A 26,266-nucleotide genomic window follows, 5' to 3' on the forward strand; every position below is an offset into this window, starting at 1 on the left:
ACAAACTCTGAGTCCAAAGGACCAACGGAGAAACATTCCATCCATCTCCTACCAGAAAGATGGACTTAAAATACAAAGTAAGACATGATTTTTTAAAAATAATGTGGGAATGTGCTTTGCTTGACTATATAAGTTTGTTGGGAGGGGTTTTTTTACTGTTCAATGGAAGAGGGAAGAAGATGAGGAAAATAAATACATGTAGTTTTTTTTTTATGCATTAAATATCACAAGCCTTGTTCTTGTCACTACTGTTCCTCAATTTATGGCAATCTGGAGTCAGGGAAATGTTTTTGAAATTTAGATACCATAGTAATGATATACTTTTTTAAAAGAAATACTGTACAAAAAAGATAAAGATGCTCATCAATTCCACAAATAGTGGTGTACTCTAAAACAGAGCAGAATGATGCCACAGAAAGAGAATTAAAGAACCAGGCTTGCCACTCTGGCTCTTCTACTCACTACCTGTATGACCTAGGCTAACTCATATAACTTCTTTGGGTCTCAGTTTCCTCACCTGTAAAATGAGGGTGTTAGACTAACTGACCTCAAAGGTTCCTTCCAGATCTATACAACCCCCAAATAAACTTTAAATTTAGCCCTCAGCACAGGTTCATACCAATCATGTCATTTTAGAGAACTAAAGTACCTTAGCAATCATTTAAACTCACTCATTTCACAGATTAGGAAACTAGAAGGTCAGTGTCTTGAACCATAGTTCTGTTATTTCTCCCAATGTAAGTACCCTCAGACCCCTGCACTCTCTCCTTCTGACTGCTTGGTTCTTCTCAGATCCTCTCTTTTGAGGAGGAAACCCAAATCAACTGTCTCCATTTCTCTCCAGGCTGCTCTACTGACTTATCTCCCCAGAACTTTGTCTACCATGCCTCTACTCTAGTATTTTCATTTTCTTTCCCCTTTTGCTTTTACCCCTTCACCACCACCCCTTCAGTTTTGTCTTCTTCCATTAGAATGTAAGTCCCTTGGGGAAAAGGGACCATCTTTAGTCTGACTGAATCTAATCACCAATCTACCTCTCTCCATCTATACCTATATAATACTTCCCTTGATAGACTACAACATTTATCTCAAAATTTCCTCATCTTTCATTGAAATTCTACTTTTCATATCAATGATGTAGGTTTTCCAATTAAGTCCATTTCCATTTTTTTCTGAACCCAAATAGAAAATGTTTCTTCAATCATTCTTTAACTAATTGAGAACACTGATATTACAAAGAAGTAGATATCACTGGGTAGTATTCAGGGAAAAAAGAGAGGAAAAAATCTCTCTTAGTGGCTAAAGGTAGTAGCTTCTTGCAGCTGGGGGTGGAAAGACTTAGGGAACCCACTTCCCTCCTTGAGAGTTCTCAGTAAAATATGAATATCAAAGTAGAAAACAAAGAACTACTCAAAGGAGGCGTTTTGAGTTCCTGATCATTTCCACACGATACTCCTCTAACTAGAGGGTTCAAAAGAGACAAGAAGGCAATCCTATCTCTCTAGTTGCAACCTGATTTCTCTGGAAACACAGCTAGATTTTTCTTCTAGTGAAATAAAAAAGGAATTGGACTTTGGATTTGTGTTGTGTTATTAAGTCTGTAATATCTAATGGGCTCTTACTACATGTGCCCAAACCAATTTTAAATGGAACAAAATGATAAGAATCACAAAGATTTCTTACCTTGACTACTGTTCGAACCTTTGGACATGATGAATTCGTTCTCTTCAGTTAAAGCTTCACTTTCATTCACTCCGAGAAATATGATCCTTTGCGGCACATAGCAGTCACCCCCTGCATTAGAGGAACACAGAATCTTGGCGATGAGCCTTAGAAGTAATTTTCCCTAACCTCCCACCCAGTTCAGAAATCCCCTCAACATCAGCTCCAGCTGAGGGTGACCTGGCCTCTTGCTCGATAGACATTTCTAGTGATTGGGAAGTTCACTTATAATTTCATTTGGCAGCTCATTTTTTAAGTAGCTCAGATTGTTAGGAAATTCTTGCTTAAACTGAAGTGAAATATGCCTCCCTCCAACTTCCCATTACTTCTAATTGCGGGGGGAGGGGGGGCGGCACTACTAGGTGTCACAGAGGATAGAGCACTATTATGGGAATAAAGAAGACCTGTCTTCCTGAGTTAAAATTTGGCTTCAGACACTTACTGGCTATGTGAACCTGGGCAAGTCACTTAAGACCCTGTCTGCCTCAGTTTTATCATCTGTAAAATGAGCTGGAGAAGGAAATGGCAAACTACTCCAGTATCTTTGCCAAGAAAACCCCAAATGGGGTCACAAAGAGTCAGACACGATTAAAAGGACTCAACAACTTCTAATTCTGCCTTCTGGAGCTAGTTCGATGGAATAATTATCTCTTTCATATGACAGCCTTTTAAATACACAAAAAATAATATCATGTCTTCCTTAAGTTTTCTCTTTTCCCAACTAAATATCCCTTATTTCCAAATCTCAGTTGCCCAACTCAGGACATGTTCCATGTTGTGTGTGAATGCCCCTTTTAAAGTGTAGCACCCAGAACAATACTCCAATATACATTTCTGAGAAGAAAGGATATGTTCATTTAGAGTACTGAGGTTCTGAAACTTTTTGATATTATCTCAAACACCCTAAGTTCACAGTTCATCAATCTCTCCAAATATATCACTTTCTGAATTTTCAGTTTCTATCAAGGGTGCCACCATTCTTCTCATCATTCAGGTAGGCAATTTTGGTGACATCCTTAACTCCCCTTCACTCACTTATCCCACATATCCAATCAGTTGCCAAATCTTATTTCCTTATTCACAATATTTCTTGTATATGGTCCCTTCTGCACATCCATCATTTTATTTTCAGCCCTCTGTCACCTGTCACCTGGACTTTGGAAATGGATTTTTAATTGGCCTAGCAGACTTTTCTCTCCCCATTCCAATCTACTCTCCACAAAGCCGCCCAATCACAAATCTGACTCTGTCACCATTAATGTTCAAGAAACTCTGACTTCATATGGTCTTCCAGGAAAAAAAAAAACCCTCTTCTATTTGACATCTCATAATCTGGTCCCATCCTACCTTCCCAGCCTTCTTACATATTATGCCTGTCCACACCTTCTATACCTCAGTCAAATAGGCCTTTCCACTCCTATCTCTGTGCTTTTATACTAGCTGCTGTCCTTCATGCCTGGTGTTTTCCTTCATGATAAAGCTCAAGCACTATCACCTTCCGTATGGGGCCTCTCTGGATCCCTACCAGCTCCTGATGTGTTCTCTCCTGCCCCCAAAGTAAGCACGTGTTGATTTTGTGTGTTTTGTACCTATGGACTTATGATGTAGACTGTGATGTCTGCCCCTGTAGAATGAGACAGGGGAAAATGGTGGATTTAAGAGAAAATAGAAAACTTGTTTTCCTTTGTCACCTCACCCTAGTACTTAGTATGCAGTAAATCCTTAGTGAACTCCTGTTATGTGAGAGAATTTTGACAACTAAGAAACCAGACTGACTCAGCAAGATAATATGACAACTTGTTGAATCAGTCTGGTTTATTCTTTGTAAGCATACAGTTTCTCAGAGGACCAAAACAAGTTACTGAAGCAAGGGCATTTCCCTAGTTCCACTCAGTGCCAGATCATAGGATCATAGATTTAGAACCTGAAGTGATATGAGAGGTCCTCTTGCTCAATCTCTTCATTTCACAGATGAAGAAACTGAGACCCCAACAGGACTTGAAGGAAGTAAAATGGCTGAGCTGGAATTAGAACCCATATTCTTTAAATCAATTCGCCATACTCTACTGTCTCATATAGACAATGCCCACTCTAAGAATCACAGAGTTGACAAGGCCCTTAAAGCTCAGCTACTTCCAATCCTTTCTGTAAATATAAATCACTTCTTTGATAACACCCCCAAAATGTTTCTGGACTTTGTTTAATTATTTTCAGGGATAAGGAATTTACTCCCTCACAAATCAATCCAATCCATTTTCAGACTGCATGAATTATTAGGAAGCTTTTCCTTATATTGAGCTGAAATCTCCCTCACTCTCTGTCCTTCACCCTTGTCACCAACTTCTCTCTTGTGGTTCTAGATCTGTTCCCTGGAATTACAATAAATCAAATTCTTCTTCCACATGGGAGTGCTTTGGAGATGTGAAGACAACTGACATGTCCTTTACAATTCTTCTACTCTCCAGGTTATAAGCAACAATCTCAGTTCCTTCATCTATTCTGAGAGAAAATTTCACAGAGTTCTATATACAACTGAAAAATCCCTGTGTCATCTCCCTATGCACAACCAGCCACTGATTGGTAGTTTCAATTCTCTGTCAAAGACATGGGGTAAAATTAAGAGAAGATCAATTAGCTTGGAACTTGAAGGTATCCAAACAGAGAGAAGGCCAAGAGAGAGTAAAGGAGCAGCACTGCGACAAAGCATCACTGACATAATATCTAAATACTTTGTTTTTATTTTCAATCCTTGGCTTGAAACCAGTTTTGCCTTTCTCTACTTCTCTCTCCTTTTCTTCCCCTACTCTTTATCTCTTTCTCATTCTTCCTTGTCCTTTTGACTTAAACAAAAGTTTTAAAACTAGTGACCGAAAGTGTATTGCTTTCAGATGCATTCTTGAAGCACTTAGTTCAGAATACCTAAGTAGGAGCAATAGTGTTGCTAGTAAAGGGATTTCTTAGAGCGCTGTATCTGAAGTTCTTCTTTACTCATGACACATTCCACCTTCTCTCACACTTATATCTGTACACATTCTGTCTCCCTTGTTAGACTGTAGGGTACTTAAAGGCAGGAACTACATCATTTTTTTAAAAATCTAGCACATTATTAGATGGTAGTTAAAACATTTGTTGTTGAATTAAATATGAACAGTTCGATCATTGAAGATAAATATGGAGATTAAGAAATAGCTTGAGACAAATAAAACGATATGCATGAATAAGCCATCTGTCTTGCATAGACAAATATACTCACCTTTACACAACAATTAGCACATTCACCAAGCATTCATTTAAAAAATACTCTTTCTATTGTTATGGAAATCATTCTCTTTAAAGAGAACAATAACATGAAAAACATAGAATTGATCAAAGAATGTCATTTTATAATTATGGGACATGTTTAACGTGTGCATTCAGAAGAATATGTCTTGTGGTCTGTGGAATTTCAAATATAACTAGTAGTAAATACAAAAAAAAATGTTGTATGAAGTCACCTCCATTTTCAAAAGCAGCAAGGTCAGTTCTTGGTTTTCCATCCAATGATGCTTTTATCTCACCTTGTCTTTCAAATATATTGAACTTCGTTGGAACTGTAAGACCATCCCCTAAAATGGCACAAGAAGGGGAGGAGGGGAGGTTGAGATACCAATAGTTAAAGTGAAGATCACCACAGGAACTGTGCTATAGAGCAGCACATTTATGGGATGCTCATGAGAAGAGAGCAAGACTCTGGCACATGATCTAAGGCAAACACTGTTTGCACAGTGATTTCATGAACAATAAAGTACACGACTTTTTAAAGCAGTTTCACAATTTAATCAGCAAAGAAGAAAATGAGACTGTTTTCTTATCTGATCAATTCAAAAATGAATCAGCAATCTGACATTTTTAAACTGTTTCTTCTCCATTGGACACTGAGTTTGAGCGTTTTTTAAGTATTGTGACTTTAAAGTCATTACAAATATTTCCAAGTTTGACTTCCATTCGGAAGTATCAGATTTAGCAAAAGTTGTTACATTATTATTGACTGCCCTTGTGGAAATGAAGCGACCGCCTCACTTTCTCATGTATCTTCTTAGCATCATTTTATTCTTTAGTAAATTCATGTTACAATCATAGTATAAATCCTTCTAAAAGGCTTTTATAATCACCTCCCCCTCCTATCCCACTGTCTTCTTCTCTTTCATGAGTGAGGCAGTATGATATCATAGAAAGAATACCTGACTTAGAGTCAGGACTACCTGGGTTCAAATCCCACCTCTGACACTTACTAGTTATGTAGCAAATTTAGAATTAGAATTATAAATGCAGAACCAGAAGGGAGCTCCTCATAGGGAGGAGGAAAATAAAATTGAGGGAAGTCAAGTGATTTGCCCCAGGTTACACAGGTCCTGTCAGAGGTGAGATTCAAACCCAGGTCATTTTCCATCCTCTCCCTCTGTGTGACGCTGGGTAAAAGTCACCCAACCTTTTTGTACCTCTGCCAACTCCCAAAGGACTTGACTCTTAAGTCAAACACTAGGGTGTGATCTCTATTGGTGGACTGAGTTCACACCTGAGGAGTTCCCCTACATTGAGGATATCATGAAGATGCTTCATGGACCCATGTCACTGAGGGGTCACTTTGTGTAAAAGGAGGATAGGTCAAAGGGACCTTTAAATGCCTCATAATTTGTACTGTACCTGCCATGGGGTGTTAAGAGTGCAGTCACTGGTTGCTGGAAGGTTAAAGAGTATACCAAGTGATAGAGTTATGACTTGATAAAGGACAGGAAGATCATCTGCTCTGTGGATTAACCACACGTGTGGGAGGCTGTTTCCCTACCCCTACCCACCTTGGCCCTGGTGGCTTTCCCTGCTGGGTCTGTTTGACACAAATCCCTGCTACTGCTGCAAAACTGGTTTTAAAGCTCATCCTAGGGGCGAGAATGTGAAGTTTCGTTGAGTCCACAGACTTTCACCGTGTTTTCTGGTTTCTAGCTGATATATCAGATAACTCTAACAATCAATTCTATACATATTGAAGCTAAACACACATTTCATCTTTTCAAGAAAAGAGAAAGAGAACATTCCCATCTGGCCTCACAAGTGCAGAATGTTAGCTTTGTTCATTAATTACAGAAGGAAAGAGGAGGAATTGGAGGAGAGCGAGGCCCAGGAGCCAAAAACTCCCTCCTGACCGCAGCCACTGACCTTCTTCTGTAATTGTATACAAGTCATTGAACCTTGCTGGCTTTCAATTAGCTTCTCAATTCAGTAAGACAATTTTTCACCTATTTTCACCCCTTTTATTGTAAGATAAAATTAAGAGCAAAATATCTGCAAAATCATCACAAGAGGAGTTTTGTAGAAATCCTCATCAATTCATTCTGCACACCTGGGGAGGTATAATTACACTTCATGAAAGCTTCTCATATTACATTTAGGATACAGGATAAAACCATCCCCCACTTTGAGTAGATTTATTTCTCACTTAAACTCTGTTCTGAAATGCAGAGTGATATGGTGGATAGAGAGCTGACCTGACAGTAATGAAAACCCAGGTTGAATTCCTTCCTCTGACACTGCGGTCTGTCAGATGGTGGGTAAGTCATTTAACCTTTCAGTGTCCCAAACAACTTTTTAAAAATCTAATTATCAGCATCAGTGGAGGGAATTTCTGCTTTGGACCTTATACGCATAAATGAAATCACTGAGCCAGCGCAAAACCAAGAAAATAACAAACATAAAAGACCCTGTCTTTGTATGTATCTCACTAAATAACTAATTCATACCATAGCACTAGGTATCTCCTAAGCATCACTTTAAGGTGTTGTCATTTAACGGCTTACCTTCTTGCAATTCATTGCCATTTTCCAAGGGTTTTGCTAACTCTTTTTCCACTGTTGAAGTTACACTTTTTGCTGAAATGTCTGGAGGAGTATGAAATCTGTAGTATTCACCTAATCTCCCCATAAGGAAAATAATGGTTAGTATAGTTGCTCATGCACAGAACTAGAAAAAGCCCCACACCATCACCGAAGTGCTTACCAGACTTATAGCACATTTCCTTTATCGCCCTTTCTTCCTCAATTTCCTCCGGAGTCTTTGTCCACAAACTAGAAGCATCTGCAGGATATATTTTTCAAAGGTAAATTGTCTCCCATATACAAAGTCTATGAGAAATTCTATTACAAATTAGAAAGAAAAAAATCACAGCTGTTATTCTTACTGTGAGATGATTCCTTTTGATTTTTAAACTAATTTACAATTAAAAGAAATTATTTCAGAGTAAAACAAAATCAGTGAAATTTGCATCCAGAGAAATGTTCATGTTTGCCATGAAGGAAGAATAAAGAATGATTCAAAAGAAAGAAACCACCAATTATACACATTAAGCCCATTTCTTCCTTCTCCTGCTTCCCATTGTAGGGTGGAATAGGACTTTCTTTTGACCACATCCATATATCTATTCCTACTTAATGCATCATAAGGACTTTCCATCCATCCATCCATCCATCCATCCATCCATCCATCCATCCATCCCTCCATCTACCCACCCATCCAACCATCTGGCACAGTTTTTCTTTTAAAAGGGATGGGGAGGAAAAGTACAGTGTGATACTATACATCCCTAAACACAAACACTCGGGTTTTGCATGTGTGTATGAGACAACATAGGTAGTGGTAAAGCTAGAATCCCCTCCTATAGTGATTGACTAGTTTGTACTCCCTACTATGATCCTAACAAAAAATTAATACCCCCTGTGTATAATGTATGCCCCTTCTCTCCTTGCTGCCATTTAATAAATGGAAGAATGACAGATAAACCAATGAGTAGGGGAAGAGTTTGAAGAGAGGTTTTTGTTTATTTTTTCCTCTCTTGACATTTACAAGGCTATACAAAACTGTCTATGGATAAACACATAGACAAACTTTTACTATGATGTTATTTAAGGGGCATTATATGTGTATGTAGGTATTTATGGATGTTATATGTGGTATAGATATGAAATATATACCCAAAAATGTCCTTTAAATATGTATAATTACATTATTATATGTGCATATAAATATATATTGACACATTTTATAATATAGAAATTAAATATATACACATAAATCTATTCTAGAATATATAAATTAAATTAAACAGATGCATGTATATGTGCATATATAATTCATGTATCTAAATATAATACGTTATATAAGCACCATTTCCTACAGAGGTTTAACTCATGTAAAGAAGTCTCCAAAGCAAAGAGGCAGAGAGTCCAGAAATCATATACGCTGGGTCTTCTCAAATAGCAATACTTGACAGCAAAGAGTAATGCTGATTTAGCACACATACTCATGTTCAAAAACTTATGTAAATGTATGGTGGAAGATTATAAAAAGCACCACCTCCCAAAACATGAAAGAGCAACGAGTTGGCAGAAAACTTTATGTGAAACCCAACTAAGTCAGATGATGACAAGAGCACTTAGAGATGAAATCGGAAGGAAGCATGACACAAATGTGTCATCAGTTCTTCACAAAAGTCTTCATTATCAGTGACAATGGAAAAAGTTACTTGAGTTTGGGAGGTCTGAGCTTCAGGAAAGCTAAAGCTAATTAGATGTCCAGGCTAAGTCCAAAATAAATATGGCTAGCCCTTAGGAGCATAGGGCTATCTGGCCACCTAAAGAGAGCTAAACCAGCCCACATCAGAAAAATGAAATGTTTAAAGCATTGGGATCAGGCCTCTGAGTGTCCATTGAACTTCCAACTTGGACAAGATAGGAAGGCAAATAGACACACACATACACACACACACACACACACACACACACTCCACGCTAGCATGTCTATAAATATAGAGATGTTTACAAATATATTGCATATTTATATACATACATGCATATGTATGCACACATGTACTTATATAATTATATATGCTAATTATACTTCATGTATTTTTATACATGGACGTATACATGTTTTCCTAAGTTGTATAGGTTGAAAGTACTGATCTCAGTGCCAACTGGCATGGAAGCTTTAGCCTGTTTCATTTTTCTGGCCTGGGCCAATAAGCCCTACCTAGGTGATCTGGTGGCTCTCTATTCCTAGGGGATAATTTGCTCTGGATTTAGCTAGGAGATTAGATAGATAGATAGATAGATAGATAGATAGATAGATAGATAGATAGATAGATAGATAGATAGACAGACAGACAGACAGATGATAGACAGGTATATGTATATAAACACATGCATATATTTATATACACATGTATATGCATGTGTATATTTCTATACATATATATGTATATACACATACATACACATTTTACAAGAAGGGAACTCATAGGCAACTACAAGTGATTTTTCACAAGTACATCTTCACAGTCACAAATTGACTGAAAGTATGAAGAATACTAATTCCTAGTTCTTGTTTGTTGATTATTTGCAAATCAAAATTTGGAGAATAAAATGTAGTCTTAACAGTTCTTCACCAACGAGGTATTTCTCATTCCTGTTTTAAGATCATACCAAGATTCCTTGATAGATGAAACTACAGTGATAATTGGTTCATTATTTTATAATTATCCACTTCAAGTAATGGAGAAAAACCAAGAGTTCCCTGCTGATCAGGAGCTCTTTGCCTGTTATGGAGGATACCCAGAGCAGAGTTCAAAGGGAAAGAGTGTCCTTGTCAAACCTAGATAGCAAGATCCTCCAAAAAAAAAGCACTCATTTGTAACTGTTATACTACTGGTTCCATCAAAGACTGGACAATGGGCTCCATAACCACTCAAGAGGCTACTGAGATGAAGGATGCTTACTGTCCTATGATACAGATAGACACTCTTTAGAGACACAGAGCTGGGCATGGAAGGGACTCAGAGGAAATACAGTGGACTGGCTTACACTTGGACAGTAAGGCAGTATTTTCAACATTACTTCCTGAAACAAAGACTCATGTTTTTAATACTAACATTCATCTGGTGATGACACATCATCACCAGATGCTATGAAACCTAGGATGCCATAATCTTATAAAATAAAGTATTTTATTTTAAGATAGAATAAAGATGATGAATAACCTAAAGGGTAAGGTAGAGAAGTAAGGAGTGGCTACAGCACATTACCTACAAGGTGTGTTTGGGGAAATGGAATAGAAAACATCCAGGAAGTATATAAGAATAAAATACAGTAATCATAATGAGGAATAACACGTAAACCGACAGTGCTGAACTGGAATGGATGGAATGAGAAAAAGCCTAGAAGGAGGTCTCCAGCAAATTTTGGGCAAAACCTCAATGAATGAGATATGTTAAAGTTATAGGGAGGATATATGGCCAAAAGCACAGACTGAAAAGGTTTGGCCTTTTTGAAATTGGCAGCACCGGAGGGAGTTACCTATATGAATGTGGGCACAGGTCCACTCAATATTCAAACAAGCATATCTCTAAGTCCTAGCAGCTGCAATCAACTAAGTATTTATTAAGTGCCATCTTCTCCAGTTCCTACTATACATATGTTTTTTTAAAAGAATTAAAAGTCTGTGGTACAGCAGAAAAAAAAAAAAGAAGAAGACTGAACTGAACTTGGGAGTCACAGGACTGAGATGGAAATCCTGCTCTATCACCTACCCCACACCCTGTGTGATCTTAGGCAAGGTACTTAACTTATCTGTTCCTCAATTTCCCTCTCTATAAAAAGAGGGGATTAGATGCTGAATGGTAAGGTCTCTTCTAGCTGTGGCTCTCTGATTTTCCTGTCCATTGCCCCAAATTAGCATCTTTCTGCCATGAATTCCTCATCATCACTCCCATTAGAATTCATTCCTTTGGGTCACAGTATTGTCACCAGAAAACTCCACATTAAAATGTAAAATAAAAGTGGAAGCCACAAGGAAGGAAGGTGAGGGAGATGTTCTACCAATCATTCTTTAATGAGCTGCTATATACAAGGTACCCTAGAAACTGTGGAGATAAAAAGAAGAATAAGACCAGTCCTTGACCTCAAGGAGGACACACACACACACACACACACACACACACACACACACACACACACACACACACACACACACACACACCTCAAGATAACCAACAATGTACTATAACAGATATATCGTCTTCATTATATGACTGGGACCTGGGAATTGAACGTGTGATTTCATTGTTACAAGGTGAATGGGGAAATTCCCTCTCTTTGAGCAGGTCCCCACTTTTAAGGTGACATACTATAGTCTTAGAGAGTTGCCTAGAGCACCAAGGGTTTAAATGACTTGCCCACAATGTGTCAGAGACAGTCCTTGAAAGCTGATTATTCCAAGTTCCCTAGCTGGATTATTATTCACCACAGCATACTGCCTCTTCATATAGCTAACGTACTATCACAAAGCTGAGGTACTGCTATGTATCATTAACACTGTAAAGTCATGCTTCACACACATAAGGGTTAAATGAGCAATAGTGATGATAGGTGTTAGCAGATATGGACTGGCATTGTAATGGAAGACTTCACAGTGGAGATGGGACATTGCTTGAGTAGGATTTAGGATTCAGAGAAGGGGCAAAGAATGTAACCAGGCAGGGGGAGCACCATCAACAAAGATGAGTAGACAAGAATATTCCTGTTTATATTCATGGAATGGTGAGGAAATTTATTCCAGCCTGGAATGGAGGGTTTACCTGAAAAAGCAGTAGAGGTTAATTTTGGAAAGGTAAGTTTGAACCAGTTTGTGGAGAGTCTTGAATGTCAGGCTTAAGAATTTGAGAACATAAGCTCCTTGAGGACAAGGACTGGTTTTGGTTTTTCTTTGTATCCCCTAGTTCCTGACACATATATATTTAATAAATGCTTGTAAATACTTGCTGATTTAATTTTATTCTATAAGCAATGGATTGGGGCAGCTAGGTGGTACAGTAGATAAGAGTGCTAGGCCTGGTGTCAGGAAGACTCATCTTCCTGAGTTCAAATCCTGCCTCAGACACTTATTAGCTGCATGACCCGAGGGAAATTAATTTTAACTCTGTTTACCTTTTTCTTTTCTATAAAATGAGCTGGAGGAGGAAATACCAAACTATTCCAATATCTTGGCCAAGAAAACCCCAAATGGGGTCACAAAGAGACGAATATAATTGAACAACAAAAACAATGGGGTTTTGTCATTTATTACTTCTGAAACCTTAGGCAAATCACTGCCTCTCTGGCAGTTTCCTCATCTCTATAATGAAGGATGTGGACCAGTTGATCTTAAAGGTCCCTTCTAGTTTTAAATCTATGATCCTATAAACTGTTGAAAGTATTTGATCAAAGAAAGAACTTGGCCAGTGGACATATTGAAAGGGTAAATACTGAAGACTGATGACTAGATCGATAGACAATGCAATGATCTAGTCATGAGATACAAAGGGACTGATTTAGGTGCAAAAAAAAAAAAATGTCCTAGCTGTTGACAATCTTTCCCAAAGTACAGAGCAGAATTATGCCTATTGGTTAAAATTAAAACTTAAATGACAATATGCTGCTGAACTTACCAGAAGAGAAAGATTTTTAAAGGTGCGTAGGAAAAAATGAAATTTTTGAAGTTGATAAATTACATTTTTAAATATCCAAAGCAAAGAAAATACACTAAAACATCATAACAATGGATTTTAGGGAATGAAGAAAGCATTTTAATGTACTTTACAACTTTTTATATAAAGGGACCATAACCACAGAGCATGGTCTTGCATACGATAGGTATTTAATAGACACAGTGATTCAATTTGTTGATTTCATTTTATCTGGAGTGTAGCTGAATTCATGAAATAGTAAGACGTATCATAATGGAGTTTTGCTACATTTGCATAGTCTGCCCTGGAAAATTTCATCTCCAAATTCCCATGGAGGCATGTGAGTCATATTAACTTTATCTGACTACCAGTGTCTTCTGGGTACATCAGAAGAGAGATAATATAAGTGGTCTTGAAAGTTAATATATCTCCCCCAATTAAGGAATTTACTCCTTACTTATGAGTAGGACCACATCCTTAGACTATTAAATTGGAACAATGAATTAAGAGGCTTATGAAAAGTAAAGCAATTTTCTCAATAACATCTACCTTCCATCAGAAAATTGGTTATTACAAACCTACAAAATGTTAAGACAAGTGAAAGACAAGTGTCAGGGTCTTTACATACATCACAGATCTAAGGAAGATAATACTAACTGTTCTCCTTGTCAATTTCATCTTCATCATCCTCCTCTTCTTCTTCTTCAAAATTAATAGTTATGACCAATGGAGGATGAATGGGTCTTGAAATATTCTCCTGAGGTTTCAAAGGTTCTTGACTCTGGGAAGGGGGCAGAATTCCTTCCTGGGTTTCTTTTTGTACTGTGACATCTATAGAAAAAAATACAAAAGCCCAGTTGTTTTTCACTGTATCATATAAAAGTATGGTTTGAATGCTGTTTCAAACCTTTTGCCCTGAATTGCATGCTTTGTTAAAAAATGCCTAATTTATTCCTTTTGAGGAGAAAATAAATCGTGTCAAAAAAATCTATCATCTTTTTGAGGAGTAGCAAATATTAGCATTCCTACTTTTCCTATAATTCCTTACTATTGCCTTGACTTTTTATAGCCCTTTCCTTCTGAGGTGATCAAAGCAATATTATTTTATTCTTATGCTATCCCTATGAGGCAGGCAAGTAGGGATGATATTACTATTCTCATTATGACAATGAGGAATTAGGATATAGTCTAAGGTGGTGGTGTCAAACTCCAATAGAAATGGATCCCTGCAGGCCACATATTGACTTAGAAAACCACAAATAAACATTGTCATATTATATTTTTATCTTGTTAAACATTTCCAAATTACATTTTAATTTGGTTCAGGCCATACTCAGGAGTTTGGGAAGCCGGCAGGACTCAAGTTTGACATGTCTGATCTGATGTTGGCATACCTGGATCTACACAATGAGCACATGGTGAGAACCATAGCAAATTCTAGTAAATCATACATGGGGAAAGCTTTCCATTTCAGTAATGTCCAAAGTTACCTATGTCTAGATATATAATGGCTTAGAAGAACTGCCTAGCCAATTGAGAATGCAAAGAAAAAGCACCTTACACCCATCAAATCTAATCCTTATTCTTACATAGCTGTTCCTTAAACTGATGGTCCATGGACCCCAAGAGGCACATGAAGAGATAACTGGGTGTTTCTGTACTTGACTGGGAAAAATTACACCTTTATTTTTCATAAATCTCTAACTGGAATTTAGCATTTCATCTGATTATTAATTTCTTTAAAAGGTGGAAGGGAAAGGAATTAGCATTTACATGGCACCTACAATGTGCCAGACAGTATGCTAAGTGCTTTCAAATATTATCCATTTGATTAAAAAACATAACATATTCTGAGAAGGTCCATAGACTTCACTAGGTAGGCAAAGGGGGACCATGGCACAGAAAAGATTAAGAAATTCTGCTCTAATGGTCCCTTTTATATTCAACTGGCTAGTATTTTCAAAATTAAACTTATCTAAGTAATAAAGAACATAAATAGGAGGAGAAAATGACAGCATGGGTAGATTTAGCTAAGAAAATAACATAACAGAAATAACCCAAGTAGACACTTTGGAGTAAGAGTTCAATTGAATTTCACGGGCATTTTATAGTGAAGTAATTGAATAAAATCTGATTAATAGAAACCCCTCTGATTTAAATGTTAAGTGACCTGAAACTTACCAACTACTAAAAGTTTTTTAAATCAATTATTATAAAGAAGATTGCAATGATACTTGGCTAACCTTAAGTGCACAATGCTTGGGAATATCCTTACAATCTCTTGAAGTCGCATTCATTTACATTAAGGATATTTAACCATTCATTAAAGCAAGTCAAGTAGAATTTCCATTTGCCAACCATTATTTAGTTATTAAGAAAAACATTTATTTTAAAATTATGATAGTATGACTTAGACCTTATATTAATTCATCCTGACATTCTATTCTAATACATGGGAATTAGTGAACTCTTTTGCTGCATATACCTATTCAGCTGATGGAACTGTGATCTCATCAATGGGGGTCTGTCATTCAGTCGTCCAAACAGTAACCTATCCATGATATTCTTGGCTATCATTCCATAAAATTTTCCAAAGAGGATCTACCCAGCACATACACTATTTTCTTCTGGATCTTTTAGTATTTGTTAAGTTCCAATATATCACCTGCTCTTGTTTACCTCTTGTCTACGTGACTGGTTCCTCTCCTTTTCAAGTCATGATGTATTTTATATTATTTATGTACAGGTCACTGCTGTTATTATAGTACAGTCTTTTACCCACCAAGCACTTTGTCATTGCTCTTGGGGTCATTTGAAACTTTCATTCTTCAGATATTAGAGCATTCTATGATTCAGTCATACTGCATCACCAGGAGAATATCAGTGTGGAGAAGACGGGTTTGTGTATCAAGTAGCAACTTGAGATCACTGAACACAGCGTAGAGTATTCATTTCAAATGGAATCTAATATGTTCATCTCCTAATATTCAATTTTGGGGCTAGTTTACTGTCTCCTATACGTGTCCTAGATAGATAGATAGATAGATAGATAGATAGATAGATAGATAGATAGATAGATAGATAGATAGATAGGTAGATAGGTAGGTAGGTAGGTAGATAGACAGACAGATGGAAGTAGAAATAGAAATAGATGTATGTCTACTTATTAGTTTATCTCTATCTCTATTATTTAATTGTCCATATGGACAATAAGCTATCATCCTCCTCCTGGTTTTTCTTGTGTGGATTGCTCGTCCAAAAAGACACTGGTTTATCACTATTCTTTATTAAAGTTGAACCAATGGAAAACAGTCAAGAATACAAGTAAACCAAAAGAACCCAGAAACTGCCTTTGCCAGCAAACACCCACTGAGAAGAAAGACAGGATGTGTTGCCAAGGCTAATGACTCCTTTAAAAGCACATACTCACATTACTGTATACCTATTTATAAAGAATGTATTAATTAGAAATTGTTAGCAAAGAACACTCTTAAGAAAAGACTAAGATCCAACTAATATATCATGGAATTTCCATCTCGTGCAAAAACTGTCATTTTTCAGATGAGGACAGAAGACCCAGAGATATTGTGACTTGTACACAGATAATACATAACAGAAATAGAATTTAAATGTAAATTCTCTGACTATAAAATCCCATACTCTTTCTACTATATACATAGTATTAACCTATTATATGAAACCAAATCAGAAATTTTATTAGAATAGCACAAGATGTTTCCCAAGACACTCAAGCCCCTCCTCCATCCATTCATGTTTTCATATCCTATATCTTACAGCTTGATCTTGATTAGTGTGAATAATGAATTCCCTGCAGTGGTCACATGTATTCAAATTTGAGCTATTTAAAGTTATGATTACGTAAAAGATGGTAATTGGTTCCAACCCAATGGAAATATGTGGTGTGAATTCAGATAATACAACCCCTTTCAAGGGACTCATTCACACTAACTCCCAGAATGAATTGTTGATTCATTAGTTAAACTCCTTTCTGTGTCTTTGTTTTAAAAATAAATTTTATTGATTTTTTGTGTTTCCTGTATCTACATTTCCCCTTGCATCTTCTTCCCTCCCTCTCTCATATAACAGAGAATGTTTCCTACTTTGCCTTTCTTAGTGAAAGAGGGACAAGGAAATTCAAATAATGAGCATCAATCCGAAGTGTTGGTTTCTGAATGACATCAGTCCACACTCTACATTGAACTGTTTGGACACATCTAAAACAAGCAACCAGACTTGTTTTGTGAAGTCAATGTCATCATCACCATCAAGAAAACAAATGAATGTGGCTTATCATCTGTGTGGGGTCCTGTGCTAAATGCTATACCAAACAAGTTGGCAGACGTTATCTCCCTGGGAGCTCACAATACATACCGATGTCACATTTTCCTGAGAAGGTCTGTGATTTGCTTCCAATTACCTCCTGTAATGAAGTACATTTGGGTTGCACCCAAGCATGAAATTCAACACTTTGTTTTATCTCCATCATTCTACTGGGCTTTTAATAGTGCTTGGGGGCATATGATAGCAAACAGACAACCTGGGGCAGCAGACATCAAAAGCTCGACATATGTTGAGTTACCTGTGTCGATTTCTAGTTATGTTATTCCTGCAAGTCCCCAAACACCAACTATCGTTGTGCTTTAAGGAACTGGTTGGGAACACGCCTGTCTCTGATGAATTTCTGCAAGCAGGCAATTGCTTCTGAAACCTTTATTTTTCCATCACGAGCATGGATAGCTTCACACCGCTGTGTGCAATTTTAGGTTTGTCAGTTATGTTTTATAGAGCTCTTGGTGTTAGAAGCTTCATCCTTCTTACATAGCTAGATTGTCACATCAGCCACAGATGACTGCAGTGGGAGGTACTGCTTTCTCTGCCTTGTCAATTTTTGAAACAAATCCTCTTTCTGCTACATATATTTTGTGCCCATGATACCCTAAAAAAATGTTTGGAGCTATGAATTCCTTGTCTCCAAGGATATTCCCAATACATAAAATTGGTTGGGGTGCAAATTCAAAACTAACTGGTTTTTTTTGTTTGTTTTTAGGACTACTTTTTGCTGGTATCTTTCAGGTAATTATAATCTGAAAAGCATTATGGTAAATCCCACTGGAAGCAGAATCTAGTTCTTCCCTTCAGGCTCAGAAAAGCATAGCAACTGATTAACTTATTACTTCAGAAAACCTTCCTCTCTGTCCAAAGACATCCTCCATGGAATGACTTGTCTACTCATTCACAAGCAGGTCAGCTGGGCAGATGTCAGAGTGAATGGTGTCCCAAAACACTTTTTCTCCCATAGAATTTCTAGAACTCTCATTACAAAATCTATAAAATGAGCAAATTCTCCCCACTTTGGGATTAATAAATAATAAGTAATGAATTTGTTAAAAGAAATGCTGAATGGGTCTTTTTAAAGCACTTAAAATTCAGGATGATAACATCTTCTGAAATAGTGCCCCAGGCAAAGTCTATGAAAGATATACTATTTATGATCATAGACTTATAGATTTGCATCTGAGAAGGACCTTCTTCAAGATCTCATCTAGTCCAGTTTGCAAATAAGGAAACTGAGGCCCAGAGAGTTTAAAGTAAACTTGGCCAACCTCACACAGGCAAATAAGCGGAAAGGGTAGGATTCAACCCAGATTTCTAGCTTTAAATAACTTTCTTTCCTTCTGCACCTCCCAACCACCAATTAAAAGTGGGACTATTGACTGAAAAGGGCAGGTGATGAGATGAATAGATAGATGCGCTTTACATGGCTCAAACCTAGCCTCTGGGCCTTCAGCATTAGTTGTTCTCATTTTTAATACCACTTCATTGCTAGTCACAGTCATGGTTCAGCGTCTGGGCCTTTTATTAAAAGGATTTGTTCTGTAAAATTTGGATTCAGTCAAAAGACCACACTTAAGGATCTAGAAGGCCACATGTGACCTCAAGGCCACAAGCTTCCCAACCCTGGTCCAGATTATAGGACAAATTTCACACTTATTAAGCAGCTATTATGTATACGTCACTCTATTAGGCAGAATGGTGAATGGGACAGGATTCTTACCCTCAAGGAATTTACAATCTAGTAATGTGTGCATATGAAAAAAACAGAGAAATTCTGAAGGTCTCTGGTATAGAACTGGCTGTCACTGACTAGATTTACTCTCTCTTCAAGGTATCAGTGCTATAATAATCACTGAATCTAAAGTCCTTTTTCAGCTCTGTGGTATCTGATCCTGTTGACCACTAGGTCCTGCTCTCGTTCTTTAAATGTTTTGCTCCTTTGCTTTTCACAACACTGATTCCTTCTGAGTCTCTCCTTTTCTCTAACTCCTCTATTTCCTTAAAAGCTCCTCTTGCCTTTTTGGTGCCTTAGTGGTCCTCAGCCTGTGACCTCAGCCCTTTTCCTATTTCCCCTTCATCATTTTGTTTTTTTCTTTTTGGAAGCAATCATGTTACAAACCAGAGTCACGCAGCTAGTAAGGTCCTCCTGACTTCAGGCTTGGGTGCTCTATCCACTGCACCACCTAGCTACTCTAAATTTATCTCCTGCTTTTTCCCCACATGTATTTTGTATGTTCTAATCACTATTCCTGAACACAGATGACTTGTTTCTTTTTCTCTTTTGCTCATTATATTCTTTTCACCTTCAAATTTCTTGTTCATTCTTTAATATCAAGTCCAAATGCTAACTCCTTCATGATCTCCCCCTTCTCAAAGCAAAGAAGGGATTTCTCCTTTCTCTGAATCCCTGCACACCTCTGTATATCTCTTTAATGGCACTTTTACCTTCTAATTTGTGTTTGTTGCCACATTTTAGTACAAGATCATACCTTTACTGGGAATAATCCCTGTTTCTTAGTTATCTTTACATTTCCATAAAGCCTAGCTTTATGAAAGTTTTTTTTTTGACAGCTTTTCTGATATTTGACAAATATTTGTTGAATTGTGTGTTTGTCCTTAGTTGCTGAAGAAGACCTTGCCACTAGAGAAATGATAACATGACTTGCACTTGACTTTGTTTTGAGTGAGGGAGGGCTGTGCAGGTCACCAGCCTCACTTCTCCTCCAAAGCCATCTGAATCCAGTGACCAGATATTCATCAGGATGACTGGAGATGACCCAGGATGAGGCTATTGGGGTTAAGTGACTTGCCCAAGGTCACACAGCTAGTGAGGGTCAAGTGTCTGAGGTAAGATTTGAACTCAGGTCCTCCTGACTTCTGCACTGATGCTCTATCCACTACACCACCTAGCTGCCATTTGTTGAATTAAAAGAAGGGCAGATATGGTATCTCAGTTGATCATAAGGAATCAGTTACTGTTTACCCTTTGTGATTTGTGAATAATTAATGGAGATAACTAATTCATGATCAATAATAAGCTTTTCCATAGCATTTTAAAGTTTCAAAATGCTATGTATTATTTCATTTGATATTTGGGAGTTAGTCTTAGTGCCAAAGTTAAAAGCAACCTTAGAGTTCATCTATCCTTACTCCATTTTACAGTTGGAAACCATCGGGCCTTAGAGGTAGAAGGAAACTTCATAGGCAGTACTGCGCTGGACAGCTCCTACAGGCCCATGAGAGCCATCTTTAGGGCTCGATGTGTTTGGTTAATTATCTAGACTTAGGAAAGTGATAGATTAAAGTAAAAAGTATATCCTGAATTTTGAAGAGTAAGTTTGTAAACATTTACCAGCATACCCCTAGGCCCTGATTTAACCCTTCATTTTTACAGAAAAAAAAAAACAACATTTGAGACTCAGAAGAATGAAGGGAATTACCCACAGACAAGAGACAGTGAAGGGCAGAGACTCAAAACCAGGTTCTCTGACCCCCAAATCTAATGTCCTTTCCCTTGAGCCACATGCCAAAACCTCTTGCTCTAGATCACAGAACTGTTTTGTGCAAGAGCTGGAGGCATCTCTAACCAAACTTCACCTTCTCTCCTCTACTGCAAGCATTATCTCATCCTTACTATACAACACTTCCTCTCTCACTCAGTCAACAGCATTTATCAAGCACCTACTGTGTGTTGATTACTGTGCTAAGTTCTAGGGATACAAAGAAAGACAAAAATCATTGCCCTACCCTCAAGGAGCTCATAGGCTTACAGGAGAGACAACATGCAAGCAACTCTGTACAAACCAAGACAAATATAGGACACGTCATGACACCCATCTGCGTTTCTCATCTATGTTATGATGTGAGCTATTCAATTACCTTAAAATCTGGGGGGCTGTGGGTCTGTTCTGTCAAAAGGAAACGGCCATGGGCACCATGGGAGGAGAAGCATCGTGGAAGCCTGAACAGTCACATTTTTAATATTTCCTAACTGTGCATTATTGACATCTAATGCTTTTGTAGTCCCCACACTTGTAGCACAATTAGGCCTGATGAATAGGGCCCTGGACCCAACTGTCTTGGTCACTTATTTTACATAACAACAATAATAATATTAAGAATAATATTGTCTGGTCATTTCGGCCATGTCTGACTCTTTGTGACCCTATTTGGGGTTTTCTTGGCAAAGATATAGAAGTGGTTTGCCATTTTCTTTTCCAATTCATTTTACAGATGAAGAAACTGAGGCAAAGAGGGGTAAGTGACTTGATCAGAGTCACAAAGTTAGTGTTTGAGGCTGGATATAAACTGAGGTCTTCCTGAATCTAGGCCCAGTGCCACCAAGGTTCCATGATGATGATCATGATCATGATGACGATGATAATAGCTAGCCCCTAAATAGCACTTTAAGATTTACGAAATTCTTCGTGATTTTTTTCTCATTTATTTTCTTATCAACTCTGGGAGGTAGGTGCTCTTCTCATTTCCAGTTTACAGATGAGGAAAGTGAGGCAGACAAGAGATTAAGTGACTTTGCTCAAGGTCACACAATAAGTGTCTGAGGCTGGATTTGAACTCAGGCCATCCTGGTCCCACATATTGGGTCCTAGTCATTGCACCATCACTAGATGCCTCTAGGTACAGCAGGGAGACAAAACTACCAAGGGATTAAGTGTTTGTATGGGATGTTCACTAGGGTTGTGGACATTTCTTTGCTCCTAAAAGCAGTCACAAGCAATTCAAGGTATGACCATAACTCACATGAGGAATGGTATTCCTGGTTCTATCTTCTTTTAGGACAGATCCAGTGGGGTCAATGACTTATTCACATTCTTTAAATGAATAATAATAATTTTTAAAAAGCCACCTTGGATACACACTGTTAGACCTGAGGCAGATATCATCTCCCCTTTGATCATACCACCAGACACAGACACTAAGTTGTCTGATGGCCTGTTCCAAGCCTCATTTCATGATTCTTGATAGACTCTTCCATCTAACATTGTCACAGTCATATCACTCTTCCTCATGATATTTTCGTTGGTCTGGCATCCCATGCTACTATTCCTAAACAGATGGTTTCCAGCTATAGAAGTTTATATTCAGATTTTAATCTGATGTCAGGTGAATATTATTAAGAAAATATACTCACTGCTACTTGGTGGCAAAAAAAGTCCATTGATATTACGGGGTTTGCTATGATAAAACACACAACTGATCTTCACACAACCAAGAGGCTGAGTTTCCCAGAAGCATGAAATGCTGCAGTTTTGCTAGAGAAAAAGGGGAAGAAATGGAATTTTCAGAGGTTGTATTCATGACAAACTCAATTATTTTGTAAGAGAAAAAAAGGAACAAAAAAATGCCAAATGAAAGCAATTGCTTTTTAATCAATGGGGATTTGTCCTGCTGTCAATGTCGTAGCCCTACATTTGAATTGAGGTCGCAGAAGTTCCTATGACATATTCCTATGTACTAGCCTAAGGTTTTAAGTTCAGTAGCAAGCTACCATCATCAATTCCATTATTTGCCCCCGGCAGGAGTAACATCATCTCCCTGTCATGTTGTGATGTAGGTCAAGAAGATTACTAATGTGCTACGTTATTGACAAAGAATGACGACGACGAGGAGGAGGCGCAATTCTACCTGCATTTCCATGTGTCTAAATCTGCAAAGTGGATCTAAACATTTTCCCTCTCTCCATAATGAGCACACAGTGTCACTGCCAAGGGCTTCTTCACAGTGTCGGAATCGGCACTGGGAACCCTAAGAGAAAAAAGTAAACAGTGCAGAAAACTCACAATGTATTGATGCTAGAGGTCAACAATAATTGTAGGTCACTTACTCCTACCTATCATTCTCATGATTTTTAAAATGAATATGCTTACATCTAATTTAGAAAGCCATTAGTGAAATAAATACCAGAAATGTAATCCTACTTGCCAAAAAACTTTGGCAGCTTATTTCAATTTATCATTAGGTGAGTCTGTCATATAAGGAGAATTCAAGAATGCTACAAAATAATGTAGAGCGGTATTTAATACTGTGTGCCAAAAGTTACTGGCAAAATCTGAGGTATTTAGGTGTATATATATATTTTTTTATCTGCAGCTCATCAGGTAGATGCACAAAGGCTTAGGGACAACCCAGGCCATAGCCCAGGGATAGAATATACATGAATGCTACAGCATTCTGAAAACCTCAGATTTCCAGTAGGGGAAAAAAAGCTTTCAAGGCCCAACAAGCTGATTCTACTTACATAGAAGATAATTATTTATAATTTCATATCTTTGTTCTCAAATCAATGCCTATGGACATACGTTAGCTTATTTATTTATTTTGGTATTGTTTTTTACTGATTGGTACGTCTAAGAAAATGATGAATGGATCTTAAAGTTTATATCTTCCTATTTTTCTATTTATATATTTTCCATTTTTCCCATTACAAAAACTGGGCTATGCTACACTATAACACTTGTTATTCTTTCACTCTCACGTATCTTGTATTTTAAAAATCAGGTACACCTAAGTAGGAACATATTAATATACCACAAAATCATTAATTCTGCATTCTTTCCATAGTGTAGAAACCCCATTGCTCTGTTTACTATGTGTCAAAGTTGTTTAACTTTGGGGTCAGTCTCCTGCTGTCAGAGGGGTAGACGGACAAGTGATCGTCCCAGTACATCCCTCACTATATTCTCCATATTTGGTTTCTTCTTCCTGTCTCTTCATACATAAATGTCTCTAACAGTGACATTTCTACTATGTCCCCTGCAGAAATCTTTCCTTTGTGGTTTTATTGAAGATATAATTTGTAGATATTCTCATAGCAGAACTGGCGTAACAGTTCTGGGTATTTCATTTATATGATATTGAATTCCTAGCTCCATTATGGTTGAATTAGACCTAGTAAGTATTTCCTCTGCCCCGATTTTCCATAGGTTATGTAGTTCAGTCATAGATTTAGACTTTATTTCTAAATCTGTTGACACTATTAATTCAAATCCCTTGTGTCCTGTATGAATTGGCATTGTAGAGCAAGCACTGGATTTGAAATCAGATAATCTAGATTTAAATCTCAGCTCTGCCTTTTCTACTTAAACATGACCTTGGGCAAATCACTATATAAGGGCCTTAATTTCCTTGCCTGTAAAAATAAAGAGGGAGTGGGCAGGATTGGACTAAATGATCTCAAGTATTTTTTTTCCTAGTTTTAAATCTATTATCTGTGACCTTATATTGATGATGTTATTCCTATTTGACTTATTGAACTAATTTAAGTTAGAATTATAACTTTGCCAAACTGAACATATTTACTTTTATTTTTTTTTTCCTCTGAAGGTTACCCTCAATAAGCAACTAAATTTGTTAATTCATTCAGCAAACATTTATTGAGTGCTTATTGTGATCAGAGCACTGTACTGGGTGCTTTGAAAACTATAAAATCATGAACTATTTTAAAATGACACAGCAAAGCACAATAATGATTTTACTTAATTATTAAATGGAAAATGAATTGGATTCATTAAAATGAGCCTGAAGGTGACCTGAATTCAAGTGAGAGTTGCAAAACAGGGCTAATTTATGAAACCCTGGCACCACACCTATTATCTCCATTAATCACAAAGAGCCACATTCTCTGTAGAGTTTTCTATGAAATAGCATTCCAAAGCTAGAAGCTCAAAGACTGGAAAAACTTCAGGTTGTTCACTAAAGAAATGTATGTGGCTTAAGAGTCACATTCTGAGTATGACTGTTGTAGGGAGTAAGGAGTTTCAGCCAAATAATTAAAAATATCAAATTCTCCTATATTTTCTAAATTCAACTTTACCATAATAAATAAATGGGTAAGTAAAAAACAAAAACTGGTTAATGTTGATTTGATCATGCAAATTTATGTTACATCTTCCCTCACTCTACTAGAAAGCTAAGAGATGTGAACATCTGTATATTTGTACAATATTTACCTTTATGCATGTGGAATAAAAAAAGAAATAGCAGTCATTCCCAACTTCTGTCATTTTCACCTCTCTTGCTGCTACTCCACTGTCCTTATATAAGAATTGCAGGAATGTAATTTTAAGAAGTCTCAGTGTATAAGGAAAAATAAAAAATAAAAAACTCTCGTTTCCAGAGTTGTCCAGGTTATCAGTAGTAATCTCCTTTTAAAACTGACCTCCTGTTGACAGTATATTACGCAATACGTAATTCTTAACAAAATTTTAAATCCGAAGATACCTTCTCTCGCTTTGCAGAAATGTTGAAAGTGGTTGCTAGCCAGTACACAAATTCAAACTTCCAGAATTTTTCTCATTGTTACCTGGCTCATTATGTGCTCATCATAAATGACCTCACAAGTACCTGTTGGTCAGTTTCACATTAAGGAATAATGTCACAGTATTTCCTTTACTCCTAATTCCAGGGTGATATCATTAACTAGGAGCGCCATTAAAAATACAATAGTCTTTTTCTACCAATCTTTTGCTTAAAGAAAGAGACTAAGAGGTAGATCATGATTTCATATTTGGGAGAAAGGAATGAATATTCTATAACAATGAATTAGCTACTTGGTGCCTCCTAAAATATATATATATATATATATATATATAAGTTCTAGGGTGTAACATCCCTATTTGTTAATATTAACTCATTTTCTGT

At 37.2% G+C, this 26,266-nt stretch overlaps 1 protein-coding gene across 10 annotated transcripts in view; it reads right to left on the reverse strand.

Annotated features, from left to right (window-relative positions):
- Window positions 1-26,266, reverse strand: part of C3H12orf50 (chromosome 3 C12orf50 homolog) — a 39,224-nt gene that overhangs the window by 11,283 nt on the left and 1,675 nt on the right. For 2 of the 10 annotated variants that reach the window (XM_072655528.1, XM_072655527.1), the window contains exons 2-8: window positions 23,252-23,371; window positions 22,758-22,878; window positions 13,907-14,080; window positions 7,753-7,830; window positions 7,554-7,664; window positions 5,217-5,327; window positions 1,684-1,794 (exon numbers count right to left, since the gene is read on the reverse strand). In XM_072655528.1, coding sequence (XP_072511629.1) covers window positions 1,684-1,794; window positions 5,217-5,327; window positions 7,554-7,664; window positions 7,753-7,830; window positions 13,907-14,080; window positions 22,758-22,878; window positions 23,252-23,263 — 718 coding nt within the window. In that variant the 5' untranslated portion in view covers window positions 23,264-23,371. Of the gene's footprint in view, window positions 1-1,683; window positions 1,795-5,216; window positions 5,328-7,553; window positions 7,665-7,752; window positions 7,831-13,906; window positions 14,081-22,757; window positions 22,879-23,251; window positions 23,372-25,575; window positions 25,931-26,266 lie in introns of those variants that run through there. The other 8 variants (XM_072655523.1, XM_072655529.1, XM_072655524.1 and 5 more) reach the window with 8 other exon arrangements.

Source organism: Notamacropus eugenii, chromosome 3, assembly GCF_028372415.1.
Source record: "Notamacropus eugenii isolate mMacEug1 chromosome 3, mMacEug1.pri_v2, whole genome shotgun sequence".
Classification (NCBI taxonomy): domain Eukaryota; kingdom Metazoa; phylum Chordata; class Mammalia; order Diprotodontia; family Macropodidae; genus Notamacropus; species Notamacropus eugenii.